This window comes from Abrus precatorius, unplaced genomic scaffold (assembly GCF_003935025.1).
Source record: "Abrus precatorius isolate BTA unplaced genomic scaffold, Abrus_2018 Scaffold9, whole genome shotgun sequence".
NCBI classification, from domain to species: domain Eukaryota; kingdom Viridiplantae; phylum Streptophyta; class Magnoliopsida; order Fabales; family Fabaceae; genus Abrus; species Abrus precatorius.
Genome location: NW_020874439.1, coordinates 5,389,006 through 5,412,086, shown reverse-complemented (window position 1 = coordinate 5,412,086; position 23,081 = coordinate 5,389,006). Strand labels below are relative to the sequence as shown.

The 23,081-nt window shown below is 29.4% G+C and overlaps 1 protein-coding gene across 1 annotated transcript in view; it reads left to right on the top strand.

Moving 5' to 3' along the window:
• The first annotated feature begins 2,071 nt into the window (after positions 1–2,071).
• Positions 2,072–23,081, top strand: part of LOC113850237 (putative disease resistance protein RGA1) — a 29,488-nt gene continuing 8,478 nt past the window's right edge. The window contains exons 1-2 of the mRNA XM_027480689.1: positions 2,072–2,180; positions 16,644–19,634. Of these exons, the coding sequence (XP_027336490.1) occupies positions 2,134–2,180; positions 16,644–19,623 (3,027 nt within the window). The 5' untranslated portion in view covers positions 2,072–2,133 and the 3' untranslated portion in view covers positions 19,624–19,634. The remainder of the gene's footprint in view (positions 2,181–16,643; positions 19,635–23,081) is intronic.

Sequence of the window (23,081 nt, the reverse complement as noted above, 5' to 3'; positions counted from 1 at the left end):
ACAGAAGTCCATTTAAAAATATTCTTTTAAGATAATGCCATTTTTTAAGACACAACATTTTTTTTCCTAAGTTTCTAACCATATAAATATATATTATAAGTTTGGTTTGTCTTGATTTAGTTCAATTTTAACCATAAAAAATAAAAATTAAACTAAACTGTGTAAAAAAAATGATTTTTTTCAACTTTTGTTAAATCAGTTTTTATGTTTTTAATAAATTTAGTATTTTAAAAAAACTAAATGTATTTTTTTTAACATCTTCACTCATCTTAAAATTTAATGATAAAATAATCCACAAACTTAATTATTGTATCCACTTAAACATCATTGGTCAAATTCTAAGTTTAGGGTAATCTGTGCATTCTAAGTTGTAATACATGTTGACTAATTGAAAGTTTATAACCTTTTATCTATTAAGTTTACAAGTTCGCTCGTTTATAACTTAAATATCTTAATTTATAAATAAATTATATGTTTGAATTATTCAATATTTTTTATGAATTAAATTTAATTATTATTTTACTTTTTTATAAAAAAAATATGTTAATTTATTATCTAAATGAGATGTATAAGTATAATAATTAATTTAAGTGATCCATTGATTTGAGTTTGAATATCTATAATTGATCAGATGAATTAAAGTGTATGTTTTAATACAAAAATTCACTATTGAAAAACTAAGGTTAACATTTTGTATGTTTAGTAAGGTTTCCTTTATAACTAGTGAATAATCATCTACTCACTGAGTGCAACTTGTTCTCAAAAATTGTAATGTAGGAGAATGAATTACTGATATCCAACATATTACTTGTAAAGCTTGAATATGATGATTTTTATTAAAAAAAATTACGTATTCAACAAGTTTTAAAGTTTATTATAATTATATTTTATGTTCTAATTTTATATAATCTTGTCTGAATAATTTAACTTACATTGTAAACTTGTATTATAAAAACTTATAAATTTTTAAATAAATGACAAACTTGTGATATAAAAATTACTGTTTAGAATTGTAAGAAATGGAGATTTCTCAATTTTGTAAATTTTTTATCAAATTTCTTACATAAAATTTATTTATTTTACTTTTTCTATTGATATTTTGAACTAAAAGATATTAAAATAAATGATATTTGTAAATTTATTAATTAAAAATATTCAAGTGAACAGTTGAATTGAATATTTTTTCATAAATTATTATATAAGAGTTTATTTTATAAATTTGATTACGAAGCTTATTGAAAAAAAAATAAAAACTTAGTTTAATAATAAGAAATTTATTAAAATAGGATTATTAAAACATGTAAAAATTATAAATTATTCATAAAAGCTTCTTATACCCTCAAAATGTCTCCTGAAAAATGAAAGATTAAAATAAATTTCATTTACAATTTGTAGGAAATACAGTTGATATATTTTTCTTATTTCTCAAATCTTAGATACTTTTATTTACGAGGAAAAATTATTATCAAATTTAATTATTTAGTTTTCAAACTGTGTATCATGACGGTTAATGTAAAATTTTTACATGGTTAAATATAATCTTAAAATTAAATTAAATAAGAATTTAATCCTCTAAATATTGCTGTTTTTGAAATTAATTGTCATAGAAATAAATTTTAATATTTTTTTGTAATATTTTAAAGAAATAAAATATTAATATTATCTGTTTAATTAATAATTTATAGGTTTACTTCTTTTAAACAAAAATTATATTTTTATCGTCACGGTTAGCTTAACTTAAAATACCAAGAATATTAATTGAATTTTGTTCATTCATAAATATTATATTTTTCTCTCGAGAAGTCATGTTAGAGTATCACCGACCGCGTTTTTATTCGTAAATGCTACTTTAAATATTAACTTTTTCTTGGTCCTTACATTATTTAATGAGTTGGAATCACGTATTAGACAATTGTGTCAGAACTTCAATCATTAGGGGCCTTGACGATGACTTAATTACGTGTGAATGCTTCTTCCTCGAAATCAAACAAATACAACGTATGTGTAATCAGTTGACTGACTCATCAACTGATTATATATGCGATTAGGGTTTTTTGCTTCCTCCGTTCCCAATCTCAAAATCTACACATTGCAGCTTTTGTTTCGATACAGTCTCTCTCGATCATTTCAAGGATGGCTGAATCAATTCCATTTGCTGTTTCTTCAAATCTCATTCACAGGTTCGTTTCCGCACCCTTTCTTCAACCCGTAACTCTATTTAGCGTAGCTTTCCATTGCTCTTCCAAGGCTTCATGTGTTTGTTTCATGATATTATTTTGGAATTTCTACTTTTCTACTGAATTATATTTTAACTAAAATCAAAGCAAATCGTAATTATATTATTCTTTTAGCCAAAATATCACTTTCAAATTATTAAATTTATTTTTAAAGTAAAGCAATCGACTTGATACGTAAAACAACAATATATCATATCTAAAATTTTAGAATAATTTTTTTGTCTCCCATAAAATCAGGTCTTCAATTCAAAAATCTAATACCTAAAATTCTAATAATTAATTATATGTTCTCTTTTATCTATCAATATATTATTTAATTTTTTTTATTAGAATAGATAATGTCATGTAAAAATACCACAATCATTTTCTTCATAGGAAATTACAAGATGGATATACTATGCGACTCTCACTCTCTACTTTGTGATGCATTTTAATTTTTCAGGAAAGAAAATTATATAATTTTAAAATAGGAGAGAGAGAGAGAGAGAGTAATGTAATATATGCATCTTTTAAGCTAGAAAATTTTAATTTAATATTCTATTTATTACCCAGAAGAATTTTCTTTTTATTGTTTCTTCGTCAATCATGATTCTTATATTTTAATAAATATAAATATAGGGCTGAATCAAATTTCATTATTAATTTTTAAAAATATTGATTATATTTATTAATTAATACCACAATTTAATCATGATAGTAAAAAAAAAAACAAAAACTAATGTATAATGTTTGTAAAAAAAAGTTAAATATAAAAAGATGAATTAAGTTGTTATTCCACACAGATTCTTTTTATTTTTAATTAAGTCATTCTAGTTAAATTGTTTTTAATTAATTATTATAACTTTATTTTTTTAATTAAAGTCTTAACGATTAATATCATTATATCTGTATTAAATATCAATGAGATGACATTTTTAATTTACTAACCTATTATTTTATTTTAAATTTTCTTTTTTATGATTAATTTATATAGTTAAATTTCTCTAAATTCTCAAATCCTATTATTGCTAGGTGATAAAATATAATTACCAAGTTTAACACTCTACATAATTGATTGTCTAAATGAAATACTATGGATTTGTTGAATAAAATATTATGCAAAGAGAGTTTTACAGTGAGACTAAATATTATTGGTAAAATACTGAAAATTACTCTAGAAAAATTAAATAATATCAGGTATATGAAATAACAGCGTTAGATAATATTTTAAATGCATTATATTAATATCCATTAATAAAATTTTCTATATTTTTTATCAGTGTGAATTTTAAGAATATCTTTAAATTTTTTTTCAAATGACAGTACATCTAAATTTAGTTCATTTTTTATTGCTCCAAGTGATTTTTATTATGTAAATTATTTATTTTTAATTTATTAAATTAAATTTTGAAATTTTATTTTTTTATTTACCTAATGTAATAAACATTTATTATTAATAATTAAATTTAATTGTTTTTAATTTATAAATTTGTTATAATTTTAAAATTGTTGTGTAATTATTTAGTAAAACATATTTTAATTTAATAATACGGTACAATTTATAAAAAAATCAGTGGTAATACTATGGTGTGTCGGCAAGTATTCAAATCAATAATAGAAAAAATTGAATGCGATACTTATTAGTGGCCTGAGTTAATATAACATTTAAATTCAGCACTGTGTATTTAGTTGAATCACTCAATTGTTTGAAATGATTGATTCCTTTAGTTTTTATATTAATTAAATTCAAATATAGTTAAGTGAGGTCACATCACTATTATTACTAATAATAGCACTTTTTAAAATTAATTCTTACCATTGATTCTTGGTGTTAAGTGATCTTTTTCTCGTATGATTTGAACACATCATAAAGGGAATGTTTGCCACTACTAGATCAAACTGCATAAACTTGCTTTTGAATGTGCCACTACTGTTAGACAAATAATTACAAAGTATAAGAGAATAATTAAATTGTAACACCTTAATTTTTATTTTAAATAAATAAATTTCGTAAAAATAGAAATAATAAACAATTCTTAATATATAATTTATTAAAGTATTTCAAAATAGGATAAATTACAAATTTGAATTAATCATTGCTACAAGACTTAATTAATACATTTTAGTTCCAAAAATAAATATTCTAAGTCCTATAGCAGTATTATCCATATTTTTACTGAGCCTAGTGCTGATCATCTTGATCATCTGAAAAATAAACGTAAGGGTGAGTACTCTACACTATCACACGTAAGTACAGACTTTTCCAACATATTCAAACATCATCACAATTACATCCAACATGCCATTCATGCACATTTCCAACCATTCAAATTATTTTGCATCAAGCAATGACATGCTAACACATAATTTCATCGACAATCTCAATCTAATCACAATATTCACAACATAGCACGTATGCCGACATTCAATCATGTTATATTTAACCACACAACATTTCCAACACGATTCCAATTACAATCAAACCATTATCAACACACGCACTATTCAACATCAACAACATTGTAGCCAATCACACAATTTTCATCACATTTCCTCACTAGTCATGTTCAACACGAAATGTACATCAAAACCCATATATTCTTACATTTTATCCTAATCATATTGCAATACATAGTCAAATAAACAGATTCAAAGCACAATGAGATAGGGTAGAATCCTCCCTTACCTCAATGTTCCCTACACAATGCTTCATCCCTAAAACATGGGAAATCTCCATGAGAACTCAAGAAAACAATGAAAGGGACGAAAGACCAAAACTCTAGCTCACAAAACTTAACTCCAAACGTTTCAAACATGATTTCAATCTTCAATCTAGCTCCCAAACAGCTTTAGAGGCAATTTAATCGGTGAAATAAGGTTGAGTTAAGAGAATCGAAGAAATTTTGAATGGAAAAATGAATTTCTCAAACCCTAAACCCCTCAAATATCCTTCTAGTCGCGACACTTTCGCTACAGCAAAAATCTTAGAGGAAACTGCACTTTAATTTCTGCAGAATCTCGCTACAATGAGACTGCACAAAAAAATGCACCCCCTCTATTGTCTTCTCGCTATAGCGAGAACGCAACAAATTCATGCTTTTTACCCAAGACCTTCTCACTACAGCGAGAATGCCACAGATCCGTGCTCTTCGCCCAAGGCCTTCTTGCTTCAGCGAGAATGCCCCTACAGCAGACACTTTCCCTATTGTCAATCCAATTCCAGTTATACTCAAATATTTTTCAATTCAATCACAAACCAACATATACGCTTATACTCATATACACATATTCATATAAGTCCACGTCATTACACATATATTCACATCATCATATACATATATCAAATACACATTCAAATAGAAACCCACACTTTATATTAATATATAAAATATCATTACAAAATTCAAGACGTTACATAAATCTTAATACTTAGGGGATATTTAACATTCTCACATAATTTAGTGAATTTTAATTTAAGGTCATCAAGAATGATCTTCATCCATAAAAGTTCACATACTTCAGTTTTAACACTTAATTTGGCCACAATATTTTGTTTCTTGCTCCTCCATGCTACTAGATTTTCTCTTAGAAACATACAATATCTTGAAGTGAATTTTCTATCTACAATGAAACTTGCATAGTCAGTATTTGTATATACCCCTAAGACAAGAAACTCTCCCCTTTTAAAGAGAATGTCTTGTTTAGGACTTCCTTTTAGATACTAGAGAATCTTGTTTACTGCTTGTCAATGTCTTTCTTGTTGATCATGCATGAGTTTGCTAGTAATGCTAACAATATATGCAGTGTCAGGTCTAGTATAAGATAAGTAGATTAACTTTTCCACTAGTCTTTGGTATTGAGCTTTATCTACAATAGGATATTTTTCTTCTCCTCCTATTCGACATTTTTGTTCCATAGGTATTACAATAGATTTAAATATCAAATTTTCAATCTCCTTAAAAAGATTTAGAACATATTTTCTCCAAGAGATAAAAATTTTCTATTTCAAGTAAGCCACCTTAATTCCCAAGAAGTACTTTAGTCTTCTCAGATCATTCATCACAAATCGAGCAGCTAGTTTCCTCTTCGAGTTCTGTTTTATGTAATGCCCTTATTCTTTTAAATATTTTTCCTTTGTTATATATATAAATTTTGATAAGACTTAATTAAAATAGATAAAAGATGGATAATTTGGAAAATTTTACATTTATATAAATTTGAAACTAATAGAACTTAACAAAATTTTAAAACTTCATACATATGTCTTATTCATATTAGAGATGAAATTTGATTTTCACAATATAAATTTTCTTTTTATCAAAGTAAGGATTGAAATTACGTTTTAAATAATTAATGACTTTATAATATATATGTATATATATATATGTATATGTGTATATATATATGTATATATATATATAAATAGGTTTTTCATAGCAAAAAGATGAGAGACAACATATCTAATATCAAGTTCTCCTTGATATTCAAAGGAAAGGTACAACATTTTTTATGGAAGATATTGTCCAAAGGACCAACGTTCTTCTTGAGCATGAAAAAGTAGAACAACTTTTGAGTAGAAGGAAAATAACAAAACAAAAGTGAAATTGAGAGATCAAGCTTTAATAACATACTTGGAATCAAGTAGAACAAACATCTAAGTTCAGATTTGAAAAAGTTTTGAAGTTTAAAAGAAATTTTCTCTAAGAAAGGAAGTGAGAAAAAATAGAATGATAAGAGAAGGAGTTACTAGCTAGGTGTTCTAAGTTTTAAAACATTAAAGCTATTTATATATTATTTTCACTCTCGACTTCTCGCTTGAGCGAGCAGATTCTCACTTGAGTGAAGCTCATTCTCACATGGGCAAGAACATCAGACATAAATTTACACATGTCCTCTGATAATCTGTCTTAAGTGAGATGCCTTCTCACTTATGTGAGATCTAGTCCAAAGAGCTATTAATTTTCTTGTGCCTTCTCGCTTGGGTTTACAATATATTAGGTGAGATCTTGTCTGAGTAAGACTCATCTTGCTTGAAAGAGAATGTGTTGGAACATATAGTCTAGAAAACTTAGTCTTACTTTGAGTAAGATTCCCTACAGTTCCAAAAATTTAACTTATTTTATTTTTTTAAAAGTGCAATAATAATTAAAATAAATATACTATAATAAAAATGAGGGTGTTACATTTTACAATCTCATCATTACCTACAATGATGATATCATTGATATAAACTAATATAAATGTTAGTTTGTCATCTTATGAGTGTTTTATTAAAAGAGTATGATCTTCTTAGCTTTGCTTGTATTCTAAGAACCTTTGAAACCAAGCATGAGGGGATTGCTTAAGTCTATATAGAGCTTTTTTCATTCTACCATTTTGTTTCCATCATCAATAGTCCTAAATCCTGAGAGAACATCTATATATACTTCCTTTGAGTCTCCATACAAGAATGCATGCATTTTTATATCAAACATATGTAAGATCCAACCAAAGTATGCTTGATGTTAATTAAAAGGATAGTTCTCATAGTATTCATTTTTGTCATTGGTGCAAATGTCTCATCCATCAGTCTGAGTGTATCTTTTATCAGGTAATCTAGCCTTGTACCAATAAGGGTACCATTTCATCAATATTTAATTGCGTAGGATCATTCTACAATCTCTTAAGTGGTATTTGTTTCCAATGCAGTTATCATGTTATCCATTACTTGATCCCAATTCTCATCTTTTAAGACTTCTTATAATGACTTAGGGATATTTGAAGAATCAATAGCAGAGATAAAACTTTGATGTTGTATAGATAGATGTTTAGTGTATATAAACTGAGAAATATGATTCTTGACATGGGAAGGTTTTTCTTTTTGCAAAGCAATGGACAGATCATCTACATCAGAATCACAGTTGTTTAAAAGAATATTTAATAAATCAAGATTATTAGTACTAAAACTTACCTTTAATTTGATTGATTGAAGTTGTTGTTGGATCAAATCAAGTTTTCTTCTCCTCATGATAGGTGTACTTGATTTTGTTTGCAATGAATCGCTTTCTTTTTTGCTTGAGTTAGAGAAAGAAGGAGTAAATTCATATAGATGATATAGGTTAAGAGAATGAAAAGACAAATACTCATATGGACCACTAGACTCAACCTTATGATGACTCTTCCCCTAAAGTTGAATAAGTGACTAAAATGACTTTGTCTTATTAAAGGTGATATCTAGAGAAATGTAGACTGAACAACTCGAACGATGATAATATGTACAACCTTTTTTATTTGGAATATATGCTATGAAAAATACACTTAACAACATAAAGATTTAAATTGCCACAATGTTGACTTTTAACCTAAAACAAAAGCAGTATACCTAAAGATATGAACCTCAAGGTTGTTTAAGACATGGACAAAAGAGTGAAAGGTAGACGTAGACTAAACAAGACTAAAGTCATTAATTTAAATGTGATTATTAAAATTCTTCTCCTCAATATGATTTTGGCATTGTCATATGAAATAACATAGTACTGATAACTTCTAAGAGATCAATTTTTTTCTACAACTCTATTTTGTTGAGGAGTATCTACACGTTAAGTCTTGAAAAACACTTTTTTTTTTTGTAGAAATTAAAATAAATTTTATTTCACATATGCTCCTCCATTATCTACCCATTTGAATGAAGTGATGAAAATTCACAAATAATTGAGTCACTTCTATTTTATCCTTTATAAAAAGGATCCATGTCATAAGTGTATAATCATCAATAAATGATACAAAGCATTAAGCACTATAAAAACTTAGAAATAGGAGCATGTCCCTTTACATCAAAATGGATAGACTGAAAGGTGCATTACCTTTTTTTAGAACTATTTAGAAAAGTAACACAATGATGTTTAACAAACTAACAAATATCACATTTAAAAAAGTCAACTGATGCTTTCAAAAATAAAGAAGGAAACATACTTTTATGCAATTTAAAAGGTAGATGACCTAAACACTTACATTAAATATATATTTAAGAATAGTCATAGTCAAAATAAGACTAGTTACAAAAGTTGAGACTTCCTCTTCCAAAATTGTTTTGGACTTCAATTTTCATTGACGGAAAGTAATATAACCATCTCTGTTCCTAAGCAACTCCAATTGTCCTCCCTAAGGTAAGATCCTGAAAAACATAATGAGATGAAAATAAATGTTACTGAATAATTTAGATCACATGTGAGTTTATGAATGAAGATAAGATTAGTGGAGAGTTAAGAAACATGAAGAACATTTTTAGTGAAAGAGGTAGTGGGTTGACTATTACCATAACTAAGAACAAGAGTTTGTAAATCATTAGCAACTATAATGTAATATGTACTAGATAAAGTGAAATAAGAAGTAAAATAAGAAATATTAGGAGTCATGTGATTGGAAGCATTGAGTCAATTATCCAAATATCTCCAAAAACAAAACATAAGGTATTAAAAGAAGAAAAATAAAGTCTTACCAATCATGGCAAGAGAGACACATGAGTCATCTACCTCATGTTTTAATAGAGAACTTATAACAAAACAATCACCCAAACCAAAAGGTTGATTTATGGTTTTATGGTGTGGCGACGCATGAAGGCTTTGTTGGAGACAAAATATTTTGGGTTTGGCCGATCTTGATCATTGATTGACGATTGCCGAGTCGCTATCAAAACAACTAAGTTTTCTATAGATTTTGTAGTATAGAGTTAAACCTAGGACAATTCACGAAGACACATTTTCAGTCAAATTCAATTTGAGGTTTTTTTTTTTATAAAAAATGCAAATAAGGTTTTTAGGGTATTGAAAATTGCAATTAATCAAATTAAAGTGAGTAAAAAATAAATTAAGAAATATCAATCCACAAAATACCAATTGCATGTAATTTCAACTATCATAGTATCTAAAGATTTAAATTCACATTTGAGCAATCACTCAATTCAATTATTAATTCAATCGAATAACCTAATTGAATGCAATTACAAATTAAGTCAAATAATCATTTAACCTAATTCGCATTAATTATCAAATTAGAGCATCAATCGAGTCCTAATTTGAAATCTAACAACAGAAAAGTCAATCACAATCGCAATAAACAATTCTGAGATTAGAGAGAAAAAGAGAACAAACTTAGAGCAATTAGTGCAGAACTGAAGTCAGAATTACAGGGTTTGGATTTTGCAGATTGAATGAGAGGTTTAGCCTTCCATCAAAACGCTTAACCTACACAAGAATGAGAGAGTTCGAGAGAAAGTAAAAACAATGATTCTTATTTCAGCCAAGTTTCAAAAGCTCAAAGTGTCTAATCACCTTCCCTAATTTAGAACCTTATTAGTCTATTTATAGATTCTGATTAAGGTAAATTAAGTGGCCAAAATGCAGGCCTCAATAATATCTAAAAGTCCAAATAAAATTATTAAATAACAAGGGTCCAAATGCAATCCCGCAACAATATTCAGCAAATCTGCCTCAACTTCAAAAAATCATAAAAAATAAAAAATGACTCCAAATCAAGCGATCTATATACGTATTTTGAAGCCTTGGATGTGTAGAATCCAATGCAAGTAGAATCAGTCAAAAATGATATATGTAGAAAATGTTATAGCCAAAAGAGTTTCTGATCATCCTTGCTTGGGGAACAGTTTGTTGCGCAACAGTTAGCTGTCTCACGAAAGTAGTAAGCTCTTTATTTCTGCTCTCAAGTCTGCTAGAATTTGCTGCCATATGATTTGGTTGCTACACATTATGCACCTCTCTCATTGGTGCCATGGCTCTTGTATTAAATTGCTGAGAGTTCTCTGCCATATTGTCAATTAGTGCTCTGGCTGCAGATGGTGTCTTGTCCATGAGAGTTCCACTGTTTGCTGCGTCAAGCATACTTCTCTCCATTGGAGCAAGGCCTTCATAGAATTACTAAATAAGCGGCTGGTCACTGATTTGATGGTGTGGACAGATTGCGCATAGCTTCTTGAATCTCTTCCAATACTCATAGAGACTTTCTTGGCATAACTGTTTGATGCCACTGATCTCTTTTCTTATTGTGGCTGCTCTAGAAGCAAGGAAGAACTTCTCCAAGAACATCCTCTTCATGTCTATCCAGCAAGTAACAGACCCTGGCTGCAGGTAATATAGCCAGTCTTTCGCTGCACCATCTAAGGAGAATGGAAAGGCCTTCAGCTTGATGTGGTCTTCAAGAACTCCTTGAGGCCTCATTTATGAGCAGACTATGCGAAACTCCTTTAGATGCTTATGAGGGTCCTCCCCTGCACTACCATTAAACTTAGGCAACAAATGGATTAGACTAGATTTTAACTCAAATGGAGCATCTATATCAGGATATTGGATGCCTAAGGGTTGGTATGTAGCATGATGCAGCTAATTCTTTAAGAGTCCTTTCGTGTTGATTATTAGCCATAATATCAGAATGCACAGATATTCTATCAGAATGATCACAATTAGAATGGTCACAATTAGAGTACATACTTACACTATCAAGGGTATCACTACAATAACTATGCACACTACCTTCCAATTTAAGTCTATTCAACATGTTCCAAGTGCGTTCAATCTCAAGATCAAATGCGAGTAATTGACCAGAATTGGTTCTAATCATGCACCAAAAAGCAGATCGGTCGAAGTCAACTGGATCAACAAGTCAAAGTCAACCTAATTGCGCTATTTTCTATTTTTAAGATTTTTTTAAAAAAAAATTATATATATATATATATTTGTGATATTTTCCTGTCCTAAAAAAATAAAATAAAATAAAATAAAAATTTAGAAAAGTGTTTTAAACGATAAATTTTGTGATTTTGAGCAGCACCGCACCTAAAATGAATAATATAATATCAATGATTTCTGCAACTCACAAAATAATAATAAATAAATAAATAAATAAATGTAGCGAGATAATAAAAGAATATGCTCCTACAGTGTTCTATCACAGTTCCTAGAATTCTATCCTAATGATTTATGATATGCATTCTTACCTTGGGTAGTTTGTAAGTCTTAAGATAAAAAGGTCACTAGAGCTAAAATTCATTCCATAAAATCATCCTCAATCAGTAGGTAGTCTACTAGATGTAGGGACTTATATAGATAAGATAAACTCTAGCTAAAGTTCTTGTGATAAACAAACAGAACATTCATCCAAATTGCTATCACTACACAACTCTTCTAAACCTAAATTTTACTCAGACCCGGGTATAGGGTCTCGCTCATGTTATGCATGATTAGTGGCGTGTGAGGGAACAAACAAATCTTATACAAATCAAATAACAAAAATATGCAAGGAAAAAAAATAAAAATCAACTAAATAAATTACAATAAAAAATGCAATAAAAAAATAAAAATAAAATTATTTGTTTATTTTTTTGAAAACTATTAATTAAATTTTATTTTCAAATTTTTTTAAATAAATAAAAATTCAAAATTTAAATTTAAAAATTGGTTAAATAAAGTTTGCTTTTTTTTCTTTCAAAATTTAAATATAAAACTAATCTATCTTAAAAAAACTAATCCTATCTTTAAACCCAAAACAAACTAAATCAAATCTTAACTATAATTTAAAATTTAAATTTATTTTTTTAAAAAAAAAATGAATCTAAACTAAATATGAGGGATCCTTATCTGCTGTTTCTTATTTCTGCAAGATCTATGCAAAATCTCTGCAAATCACACAATTCTGCAATAATACGCTATTAATCTAATATTTAAAAAAAAATATAAAATCTGAATCTAAAATTCAAAATTCACTAAAACAACACAATTTAATGAAAATTGAAATTAAACACATTCTATAAAACGAATAAATAAGAATATCAAATCGCAGCAACAGAGAAAGAAACGAAACAAAGACAAAAACAAAAACAAAATTATGAATTAGAAAGTGAAAACGCAATACTAAACCCTAAAATGAATCAAAACCGACAATGAGTCCCCGACAATTGCCAATTTGATAGACGATTGCCAAGTCACTATCAAAACAACTAAGTTTTCTAAAGATTTTGTAGTATAGAGTCAAACCTAGGTCGATTCAAGAAGACACATTCTTAGTCAAATTTAATTTGAGGTTTACTTTTAAAAAATGAAAATAAGGTTTTTGGAGTTTTGAAAATTACAATTAATCAAATTAAATTACGAACAAAATTAAAGTGAGTAAAAAATAAATTAAGAAATATCAATCCACAGAATACCAATTGCGTATAACTCTGACTATCACAGTATCTAAAGATTTAAATCTATGTTTGAGCAATCACCCAATTCACTTATTAATTCAATCGAATAACCTAATTGAATAGAGTTACGAATTAAATCAAATAATCATTTAACCTAATTCACATTAATTATCAAATTAGAGAATCAATTGAGTCCTAATTTGAAATCTAACAACAGAAAAGTTAATAACGATCGGAATAAACAATTCTGAGATTAGAAAGAAAAAGAGAATAAACTCGAAGCAATTAGCACAGAAATCAAGTCAAAATTACAGCGTTTGGATTTCGCGGATTGAACGAGAGGTTTAGCCTTCCATTGAAATGCTTAACTCATGCAAGAATGAGAAAAGAACGAGAGAGTTCAAGAGAAAGTAAAAACAAAGATTCTTATTTCGGCCAAGTTTCAAAAGCTCAAAGTGTCTAATCACCTCCCTTAATTCAAAACCTTATAAGTCTATTTATAGGTTCTGATTAAGGTAAATTAGTTGGCCAAAATGCGGGTCTCAATAATATCTAAAAACTCAATTACAATTATTAAATAACAAGTGTCCAAATGCAGTCGCGCAACAATATTCAGCAAATCTCCCTCAATTTCAAAAAATCATAAAAAATAGAAAATAACTCCAAATTTAGCAATCCATATATGCATTTTGAAGCCCTGAATGTGTAGAATATAATACAACTAGAATAAGTCAAAAATGATATTTGTATAAAAATTTATGCCAAAAGAGTAGTTAGAGGTCAGAATAACTGAATATATGAAATTAAAACATTTATTTGTAATAGGCCCAGTTTATTCAAATAAGTAAAAAATGATAAAAACTATAAAAATAAAGCATATGAAAAGTGTTTATTAATCAAAATAAAACATTAAATGTAAACATAAAATATGTTACATCAATCATGCTCTTGGGATAGTGTGGTTTTCAAAGTTGATTAATGGTGCAGCCATAATAATAGTGATGGTGGTGGTGGTGGTAACTGAGACAAAGAGGGAAAAAAAACTAATAAGTATGTGCAAACATATGTTGTAATTCGGGATAAGAATGGGACAGGCTAGGTCAGGCCTAAGGTTAAATGGATTTGGTCACTACACAAAACTAGAGCCTGAGCCTAAGCATATAACCTGACTTAGGCCAAATTTTTAGGCTTGGATTGGCCTTTTTAAAAGTCTGACTTGATCCAATAGCCTATTTGACATTAATGAGTCAATGGGCTAATGGACTAGTAGCCAACACACTAGCTGGCCAAAAGACCTAGTACTAATAAAATGGAAAACATATGTGGAAAACATATAATAAATAATTAAAATTAAATATTATGCTTAGCCAAAAAATATAAATAAATGGCTTCACAGATATCATATCTCAACAACTCCACAAAATTTCATATCTCAAATAATTCAAAAGATAACAAAAGGTAATATGCATTATGCCAGAAACAAGATTTTGGAGCGTTAACTTAGATAGCGGTTAGTCGAAATCGCTCTATAACAATATATTTAGATAGTGGTTAGCGTTGAATCGCTCCCAAATCTATACTTCTGAGAGCGGTTCTTTGTTAACCGCTTTCTAAAGTTATAATTTAGAGAGCGGTTAGTGTTGAACCGCTTTCTCAGATCTATACTTCTAAGAACAGTTTTCTCTATTAACTGCTCTCTAAAGTCACTCTTGGAGAGCGGTTAACAGATAACTGCTCTATAAAGTCTTTAATTTTTATAAATAAAGCTCGCTCAACAAACAATTGTTAATTATTAAGAAGTTGAAAAGTATTTGAATTGAAAAGACTAAATAGGAATTAAGAAAAAATAAATTTTAATAATTGATTGAGATATTTTAGAAATCAGACAAAATTTTAATTGATAGTTTTTTTCAATAAATTTTGATTTTGGTACTCTAATAGTATAATTATAATTATTATATTATTATAGTATAAATACTAAACTATGTTATACGTTACATATTATATATATATATATAATTTTTTTAGATAATTATATTTATATTAAATTATTACAAAAAAATAAATATAAATTATAAAATAATATAATTATTTAATTAGACCGACTCAACAGGTCTAAAAAGTTTTTTAAATGTTTAAGTCTGGCTTTTTTATTTAAATAGGCATTTTCAAAAGCCTAAATTTGACCTTTTTAATAAATTAGTCGAGGCAAACTAGACTCAAATAAGCCAAGCCATAGGCTCTTGACTCATGACTTGATCCATTTCCATCCCTAACTGTGATAAAGACAACAACTAGAGTTTGGTTGCCGGCAGATAAGTTTTGGGTGTGCAAAAGCAAGAGTGCAAGACTCCCTAGATCAAAGGTTTTGATACAAACTTAAAATTCTAAATTATATTTTGTTATTATACATTATAATTTTACATGTATATATACGAGTTTAATATTAATATTTACATAAAACAATATTTTAGATTATCTTCTAATAATTATAAAGATAATAATAATAAATAATCATAATATTTATATTCTAGATTATCTTCTAAATTCTAATAATGATAGGGATAATGACAATAGCTAATAATTAAGAGATATTTTCAATGTATACACATGTTCTTATTTAATATTTTTTTAATTAACCATAGTATTTATATTTTGTATTGATTATTTTATTTTTTTCAAATATAATTTTTATATTTAAATATTAAAAATAAAAACTCAATGCAATTGTAAAAATATAAAAAACAAGAATAAATTATATTAACCAAACAAAGTAATAGATATTAGAATTTTGATAAATTGTAGAAATAATAGTGTTTACATATATTTAAAAATATAAAAATTAAAAATAAATTAAATAGAAAATATTTTTTAAATATAAAAGTTAAAAATAAATTAAATAAAAATTATTTTTTAAGAGGTACAACATATTAGATAAGTATATAAAACTATATTATGTTGATATTTTCTGAAATAATATTTAATCATTAATTTTACATTTAATTATAATTAATTAATTTAAAATTAATTATTGAGTTTATATTTAATTCATTAAAATAAAAATTATAATTATTTTATATCATGTCAAGAAAATTTATTCTTTAATTAAGTTTCATTTTGTTTATTCTTGTATAATGTTCCATCATGTATGATATACAAAATAATGAATTATCTTTTTGTATGGTCCGTTTAAAAATTTAAAAATAAGAAAATAATAATGTAGACATTTATTCTTGACATCTCATTCACAGGTTGGCCTCCGCAGATTTTCTTGAATTTGGACAGGAGTATGATGTGAAAAAAGAGTTGGAAGAGCTTAAGAAGACAATTGAATCTATCAATGATGTCCTCCTTGATGCTGACCATAGACAAGAACAAGTTCGTGTGCGTAATTGGATATCTGACTTCAAAGAAGTACTCCATGCTGCAGATGACTTCTTAGATGACCTTGCTATCGAATTTAGGAGAGGCAAATTGGGTGCAGCCGAAGGAAAAGAAATAAACAGGGTACTTCGTTCCATTTCATCTTCAAATCAACTTCCTTTATACAATGAAATGCCTGGCAAAATTAAGGAAATACGAGAAAGTTTTAACGGTGTGGTAAAAGAAATGAAGGATTTGAATTTATACCCAAGATCTATTGTGGTCACGCAAACTGATAGTGGATGGAGGGAAACATGTTCTTTTGTGTTAGAGACAGATATCATTGGAAGAGATGATAGTAAAATGGAGATTATTAGTCTGTTGAGACAACCTCATGAAAACCATAAAGTTTCTGTGATTGCCATTGTTGGCATTGGTGGCTTGGGGAAGACAGCTCTTGCTCAATTAGTGTATAATCAACAGGAATTGCAGGAATTTTTTGAGATGCAAATGTGGGTGTGTGTCTCTGATGTATTTGATGTGAAAACTATTCTGAAGAAAATATTAGAATCAATTACTGGTGACCAAGTTGAAGACAAGTTATCATTAGGCAACTTGCAAAGAAAACTTCATGAAAAAATAAGTGGTAAGAAATATTTGTTGGTCCTGGATGACATTTGGAATGAGAGACATGACAAATGGGCTGAATTGAGAAAGTACCTGATGTGTGGTGCCCAAGGTAGTAAGATTTTAGCGACAACTCGAAGTGAAAATGTAGCAAAGTCAATGACTACTAGCACTTCCTATCCTTTGAAAGGTTTGACGGATGAAGCATCGTGGAGTTTGTTAAAGAATATTGCATTTGAGGATGATTCCGAAGGAGTGAATCAAAATCTAGAATCAATGGGGAAAGAAATAGCCAAAAAATGCAAAGGGGTTCCACTAGCAGTTAAAACGCTGGGAGGCCTGTTACGGGGACAAAAGGAAGAAAGGGAATGGGAGAATGTTTCACGTGGTGACTTCTGGAAATTATGTGAAGAGCAAGATAGTATTATGCCAATTCTAAAACTCAGTTACCACAACTTGTCGCCAGAAATGAGACAATGTTTTGCTTATTGCTCTTTATATCCCAAGGATTCAAGAATTTCAAAGAATAAGTTGATTAAGTCATGGATGGCACAGGGTTACCTTAAATGTTCAACTGAAAAACAGCACATGGAGGATGTCGGTAATCAATTTGTAAAGATGTTTTTGATGGACTCATTTTTTCAAGATGCAGAAAGTAATGACTATGGTGAGATCATTCTTTTCAAAATGCATGATTTAATTCATGATCTTGCAATGCTTGTTTCTGGCAATGATTGCTGTTACTTGGATAGTAAGGCGGAGAAAGTTGAAGGTAGACCCATGCACGTATCATTGGAATCTGAAGAGGCCATTCATTTGTTGAAATCATTAGATCCGAGCAGACTGCGAACTTTGATTTTGCCGTATGACTTGAAAGAGGAGGAATATTTGTCGGTTATTGCAAAGTTCAAATACTTACGTGTCTTGAGGATGTCATCTTTTCCTTTCTACAGATTGTTTGATTCAATTGGAAAATTCAAGCATTTAAGATATCTTGACATAACTGATGATTACAACTTGAGTGGGATGCCAGTTGGGTTGGGAAAGTTGTGCTGGTTGCAATTCTTATCAATCTTTGTCGTGGGAGACAGCCAAGAAACAAAATATGGCACATTAAATGAATTGAAAGACTTAAACCTGAGAGGAAAATTAAAAATTCGGGATCTCGATCGTGTCAGAGACGTGGCTCTGGAATCACATGATGTAAATTTAAAAGAAAAAAAATTCCTTCGTTCCTTGACTCTAGATTGGTCGTATGAAAAGATCATCGGTAACAGTTTACAATTGTTAGAAAACCTTGAGCCCCACCATAATCTTAAGCAATTGACTGTGCATGGTTATCCAGGTATGCGTTTCTCAGATTGGCTCTCTCTCCTCACAAATATTGTTCACATCTCTCTCTCCGACCTTTGTAATTGTGGTTGTCTCCCACCGTTGGAACGTCTCCCTTACCTGAAGTCACTTAAGATTGACTGTTGTTTTGAATTGGAATACATATCTCTCTACGAAGATGGTTTTGCAGTAACCTTCTTCCCCTCTTTGGATAGCCTCAAATTATTTGATTGTCCCAAGCTCAGGGGATGGCGGAGGCGGGGAGATGATATCAGTGATTCACATAATCTCTCCTCATCTCTTTCATTTCCTCGTCTTTCTCAGCTGCAACTCTATCTCTGTCCACAGTTGACTTGCATGCCTACTTTTCCAAACGTTAAGGATTTAAGATGGCGTTATAGCAGTGCGGAGGCATTAATAGGAACACTAAACACAACTAGAACAGCGTTAACATGTTCAGCTGAATCATCTTCCTCCGCTGCTCCTCTTTCCATGCTCAGAGAATTGGGCATATCTGCTGATCCAATGAATTTACCAAAAGGTTGGATGCAAAATCTGACTTCTCTCGAGTCTCTTGAAATTGAACGGTGTGACAGTGAAACACTTGAGGAATTTGAAACTGGGTTCAAGAACGACACCAACTGCCTTCCTTCTCTGCGAAAAATCAGCATATATGAGTGTGAAAGGCTAAAGGCTTTGCCAGATTGGATTTGCAACCTCTCATCGCTTCAGCACATCAGGATCTACGATTGCCCAAATTTGGCATTGCTCCCCGATGGAATGCGTGGTCTTACCGACTTAAAGATCTTTGAGGTCATCTATTGTTCCCTCTTACTTAAAGAATGCCAAACAAAGACTGTTAGTCGCCAAATCGCACACATCCCACAAATCATCCTTCGTGGTGATTAGTGATGATAAAGGTACTGATCTGATTCTGATGCGTATTTATTTAGTGTAAACGTCGTCTATTTATTTGCTTTGCTAATAAAATACTTTTAACTAGCTTTTGACTTATAAATACAAATTATCCAAATAATATTACTTTTTAATTGTTAAACAATATCGGAGTCTTAACCGTCATATATTTAATGTCAGTAAGTTTTATTTATTTATTTGCACAGATATTTATTACAAAAATATATTTTTAAATTAAAATTTAAATATTATATTATTTAATAAATTTTATAAATAAATATTTAATTATTAATAATAAATATTTTAGTATATTAATAAGATTAAATTAAAGAAAGATAATTATAAAATTTGTATTAGAAATTTATTTATTTATGGGGTAAGATAATAATTTTTTTTTTATTTTATCAATTGATATTTTGTCTACATGCTCAAGTTTTGTTTATCATGTTTTTCATTACACAATTTCAAATATATTTGCTAAAATAATACACGTTAACAATTCTTTTTCTTTTTTTATGCTTTTTGTTGAAGTAAGTTGTCAGAAATAGTCTAATGATTTAGGTGGTTAGTGTAACATCCTCATGTTTTTAGATGGTGTTAGCGATGGATTATTGATTGATGCTATATAATATTGGAAGGTATTAAGGAGGATTTTAAGTGTTTAGTAAAGTTCTGGTGCAGAGGAATCTCGCTCAAGCGAGACATGCCTTACTCAAGCGAGATTGAACGCTAAGGATCATTCTTTTTTGGAGCATTATCGCTCAAACGAGATCAATCTCACTTAAGCAAGACTAGATCAGGTTGCTCAAACTATCACCTCGCTTAGGCGAGATGGAGCTTGCCCAGGCGAGGAGTCGCAGAAAAATCTGGAACTCTTTAAACATCTCCTCTTTCAAGCAAGAAGGGTCTCGCTCAAGCGAGGATATCAGAAAAATAGGTAGAAGACCACTGTCTGCACAGCTTGCCTAGGCGAGATGTGTCTCGCCCAGACGAGGTACTTCTCGCTTAAGCGAGAGCGCGCGAACTGAGGGTTATTTAAGGAATTTTCAAAGTGAAATATTTCATTTCTCTTAATCCCCGTTTCAATTTCTCTCATTTCCTTTGGATTTCCACTCTCTTAATCCAAGCTTGGACACCTAATATAAGTAATTCCAAGTAAGTTCCTCTGAGTTTAAGTTTAAGTATTCCGTTTATTTCTCAGCAAGTTCTATTTTTAAAGGTTATCTTGTGTTATTTAGGGAGAACTTTCATTTTAACTGATCCTCTTCATCAAACTCCTTCTTGATCTTCATATCGATGTAAGGAGAGTTCAATTCCATCATTAGAATGTAACAATATTTGTACTCTTGAAACCCTAATAGTGTTTGTTTATGTTGTGAAAATACATTAAGATGAAAATTTTAGGTGTTATGATAGGTTAATGATATATATGTTTCTCTGACATGAGGAGGTTCAATTGATGGTAATTGATTATTTTGAGATATTATGAAATATAATTGATTGTAATATCTAATTTGGACTGAGTCCAGAGGTATCCGATCTCTAACAAAATTGATTGAGTGATGTAACACCTTATATTTCTTTCCTCAATATATGATAAATTTTCATAAAAATTTATATGGTAAAGTAAAAGTTCTTTAATAAAAACTCTCTAATGAGAAAGAAACGATGAAATGATATAAGGTTCATATAAGTACTTTAGAAAAATAAAGAATCTAAAATTTTCATCAGCAACAAAAAGAAATAGTAGTTTTACAACTGTTTCAAAAGAATGCTATAAAACTGAAAATATTCATTACATAACTCAAAATAACTAAGTCCTATAGCAGTTCTCATTCATCCATGCACTGTGAGCCTGGTACTATTCGTCCTGGTTTCCTAAAAAATGTTGTGAAAGGGTGAGTCTCTATCCTACCACTCATACATAACACATATTCATCACAAAACACATCTTATCACGATTAAAGAAAACATCATGGCATTACATATCACAGTGTCATATAAAGCTGTTGAAAATATGCCTGCAACAACTGCACACGTGGCTGTTTTATCCAATTTTTAAATTTTAATTTTCTGTTATTTAAGACCTAGTCATTAGGAGTTTTTGTTTCTGTTTATCAGATTGAATTATTGTTAGTCGTGCCTAAAAATAAGAGATATTTTATTTTGTATGTTTGACTCTAGCTCTATTTAAAACGAGCAAGTGAATAATATCATAGTATTCTCCGCAAAACATTTTTATCCTTCTACTCTTATTTTATGTTAACAACAACAAATTGGTATCAGAGCCTTTATCTTTGAGGGATCTATGAGTTGAGAGAAACACCAATGGAGGATAATACATACACAGTAGGTTCACCGCCAATTTTTGATGGTGAGGAATATGAATTATGGGCTGCAAGGATGATCTGTCATCTTGAAGCATTGGATCTTTGGGAGGCAGTAGAAGAAGATTATGATGTTCCTATATTGCCTGACAATCCAACTGTGGCTCAAATGAAGTACCACAAGGAGAGAAAGACAAAAAAGGCAAAGGCAAAAAATTGCCTTTTTTCTGTTGTGTCAAAAATCATTTTTACAAGAATTATGAATTTCAAATCTGCCAAAGAGATTTGGGATTATCTCAAGAAACAATATTCTGATTGTGAAAGAACCAAAGGCATGCAAGTGCTTAACTTAGCTAGAGAATTCGAGATGCAGAGCATGAAGGAGACAGAAACAATTAAAAATTATGTTGATCGACTGATGAATATAGCAAATAAAGTGCAGCTTCTCGGGAAAGACTTTCCTGATGAAAAAAATAGTTCAAAAAATTCTAGTTACTGTACCAGAAAAATATGAATCAAAGATATCAGCATTGGAGGAGTCAAAAGACATGTCAACCATCACCTTGGGAGAATTGGTAAATGCTTTACAGGCCCAGGAGCAAAGAAGAATGATGAGACAAGATGAGACGGTACAAGGTGCTTTTCATGTAAAAGCACAAAATTCAAAAGGTGGCAAAAACAACAACAAATGGAAGAACAAAAAGCTAGAAGATTTCAACGAACAGCAAGGTGAGAACTTTTCCCCTTGTCCACATTGCAAAAAGACAAATCATCCAAAAGAAAGATGTTGGTGGAGGCCAGATATCAAGTGTAGAAAATGTGGTGATTTGGGACATGTAGAGCGAGTCTGCAAGTCTAAATGAAAAGAGGCAAATGTCACCTTGGAGGAGCAAGAAGATGAGCAACTCTTTGTTGCAACATGTTTTTCACTACAATCAACTGTTCTAGTGACTCATGGTTAATAGACAGCGGCTGCACAAACCACATGACCCACGACGAAAAGTTTTTTAAAGAGCTTGACAAAACCACTATTTCCAAAGTAAAAATTGGAAATGGTGATTTCATCTCAGTTAAAGGGAAAGGGACCATCGCTATTGAAAGCTTGACAGGTTTGAAGTATATCTC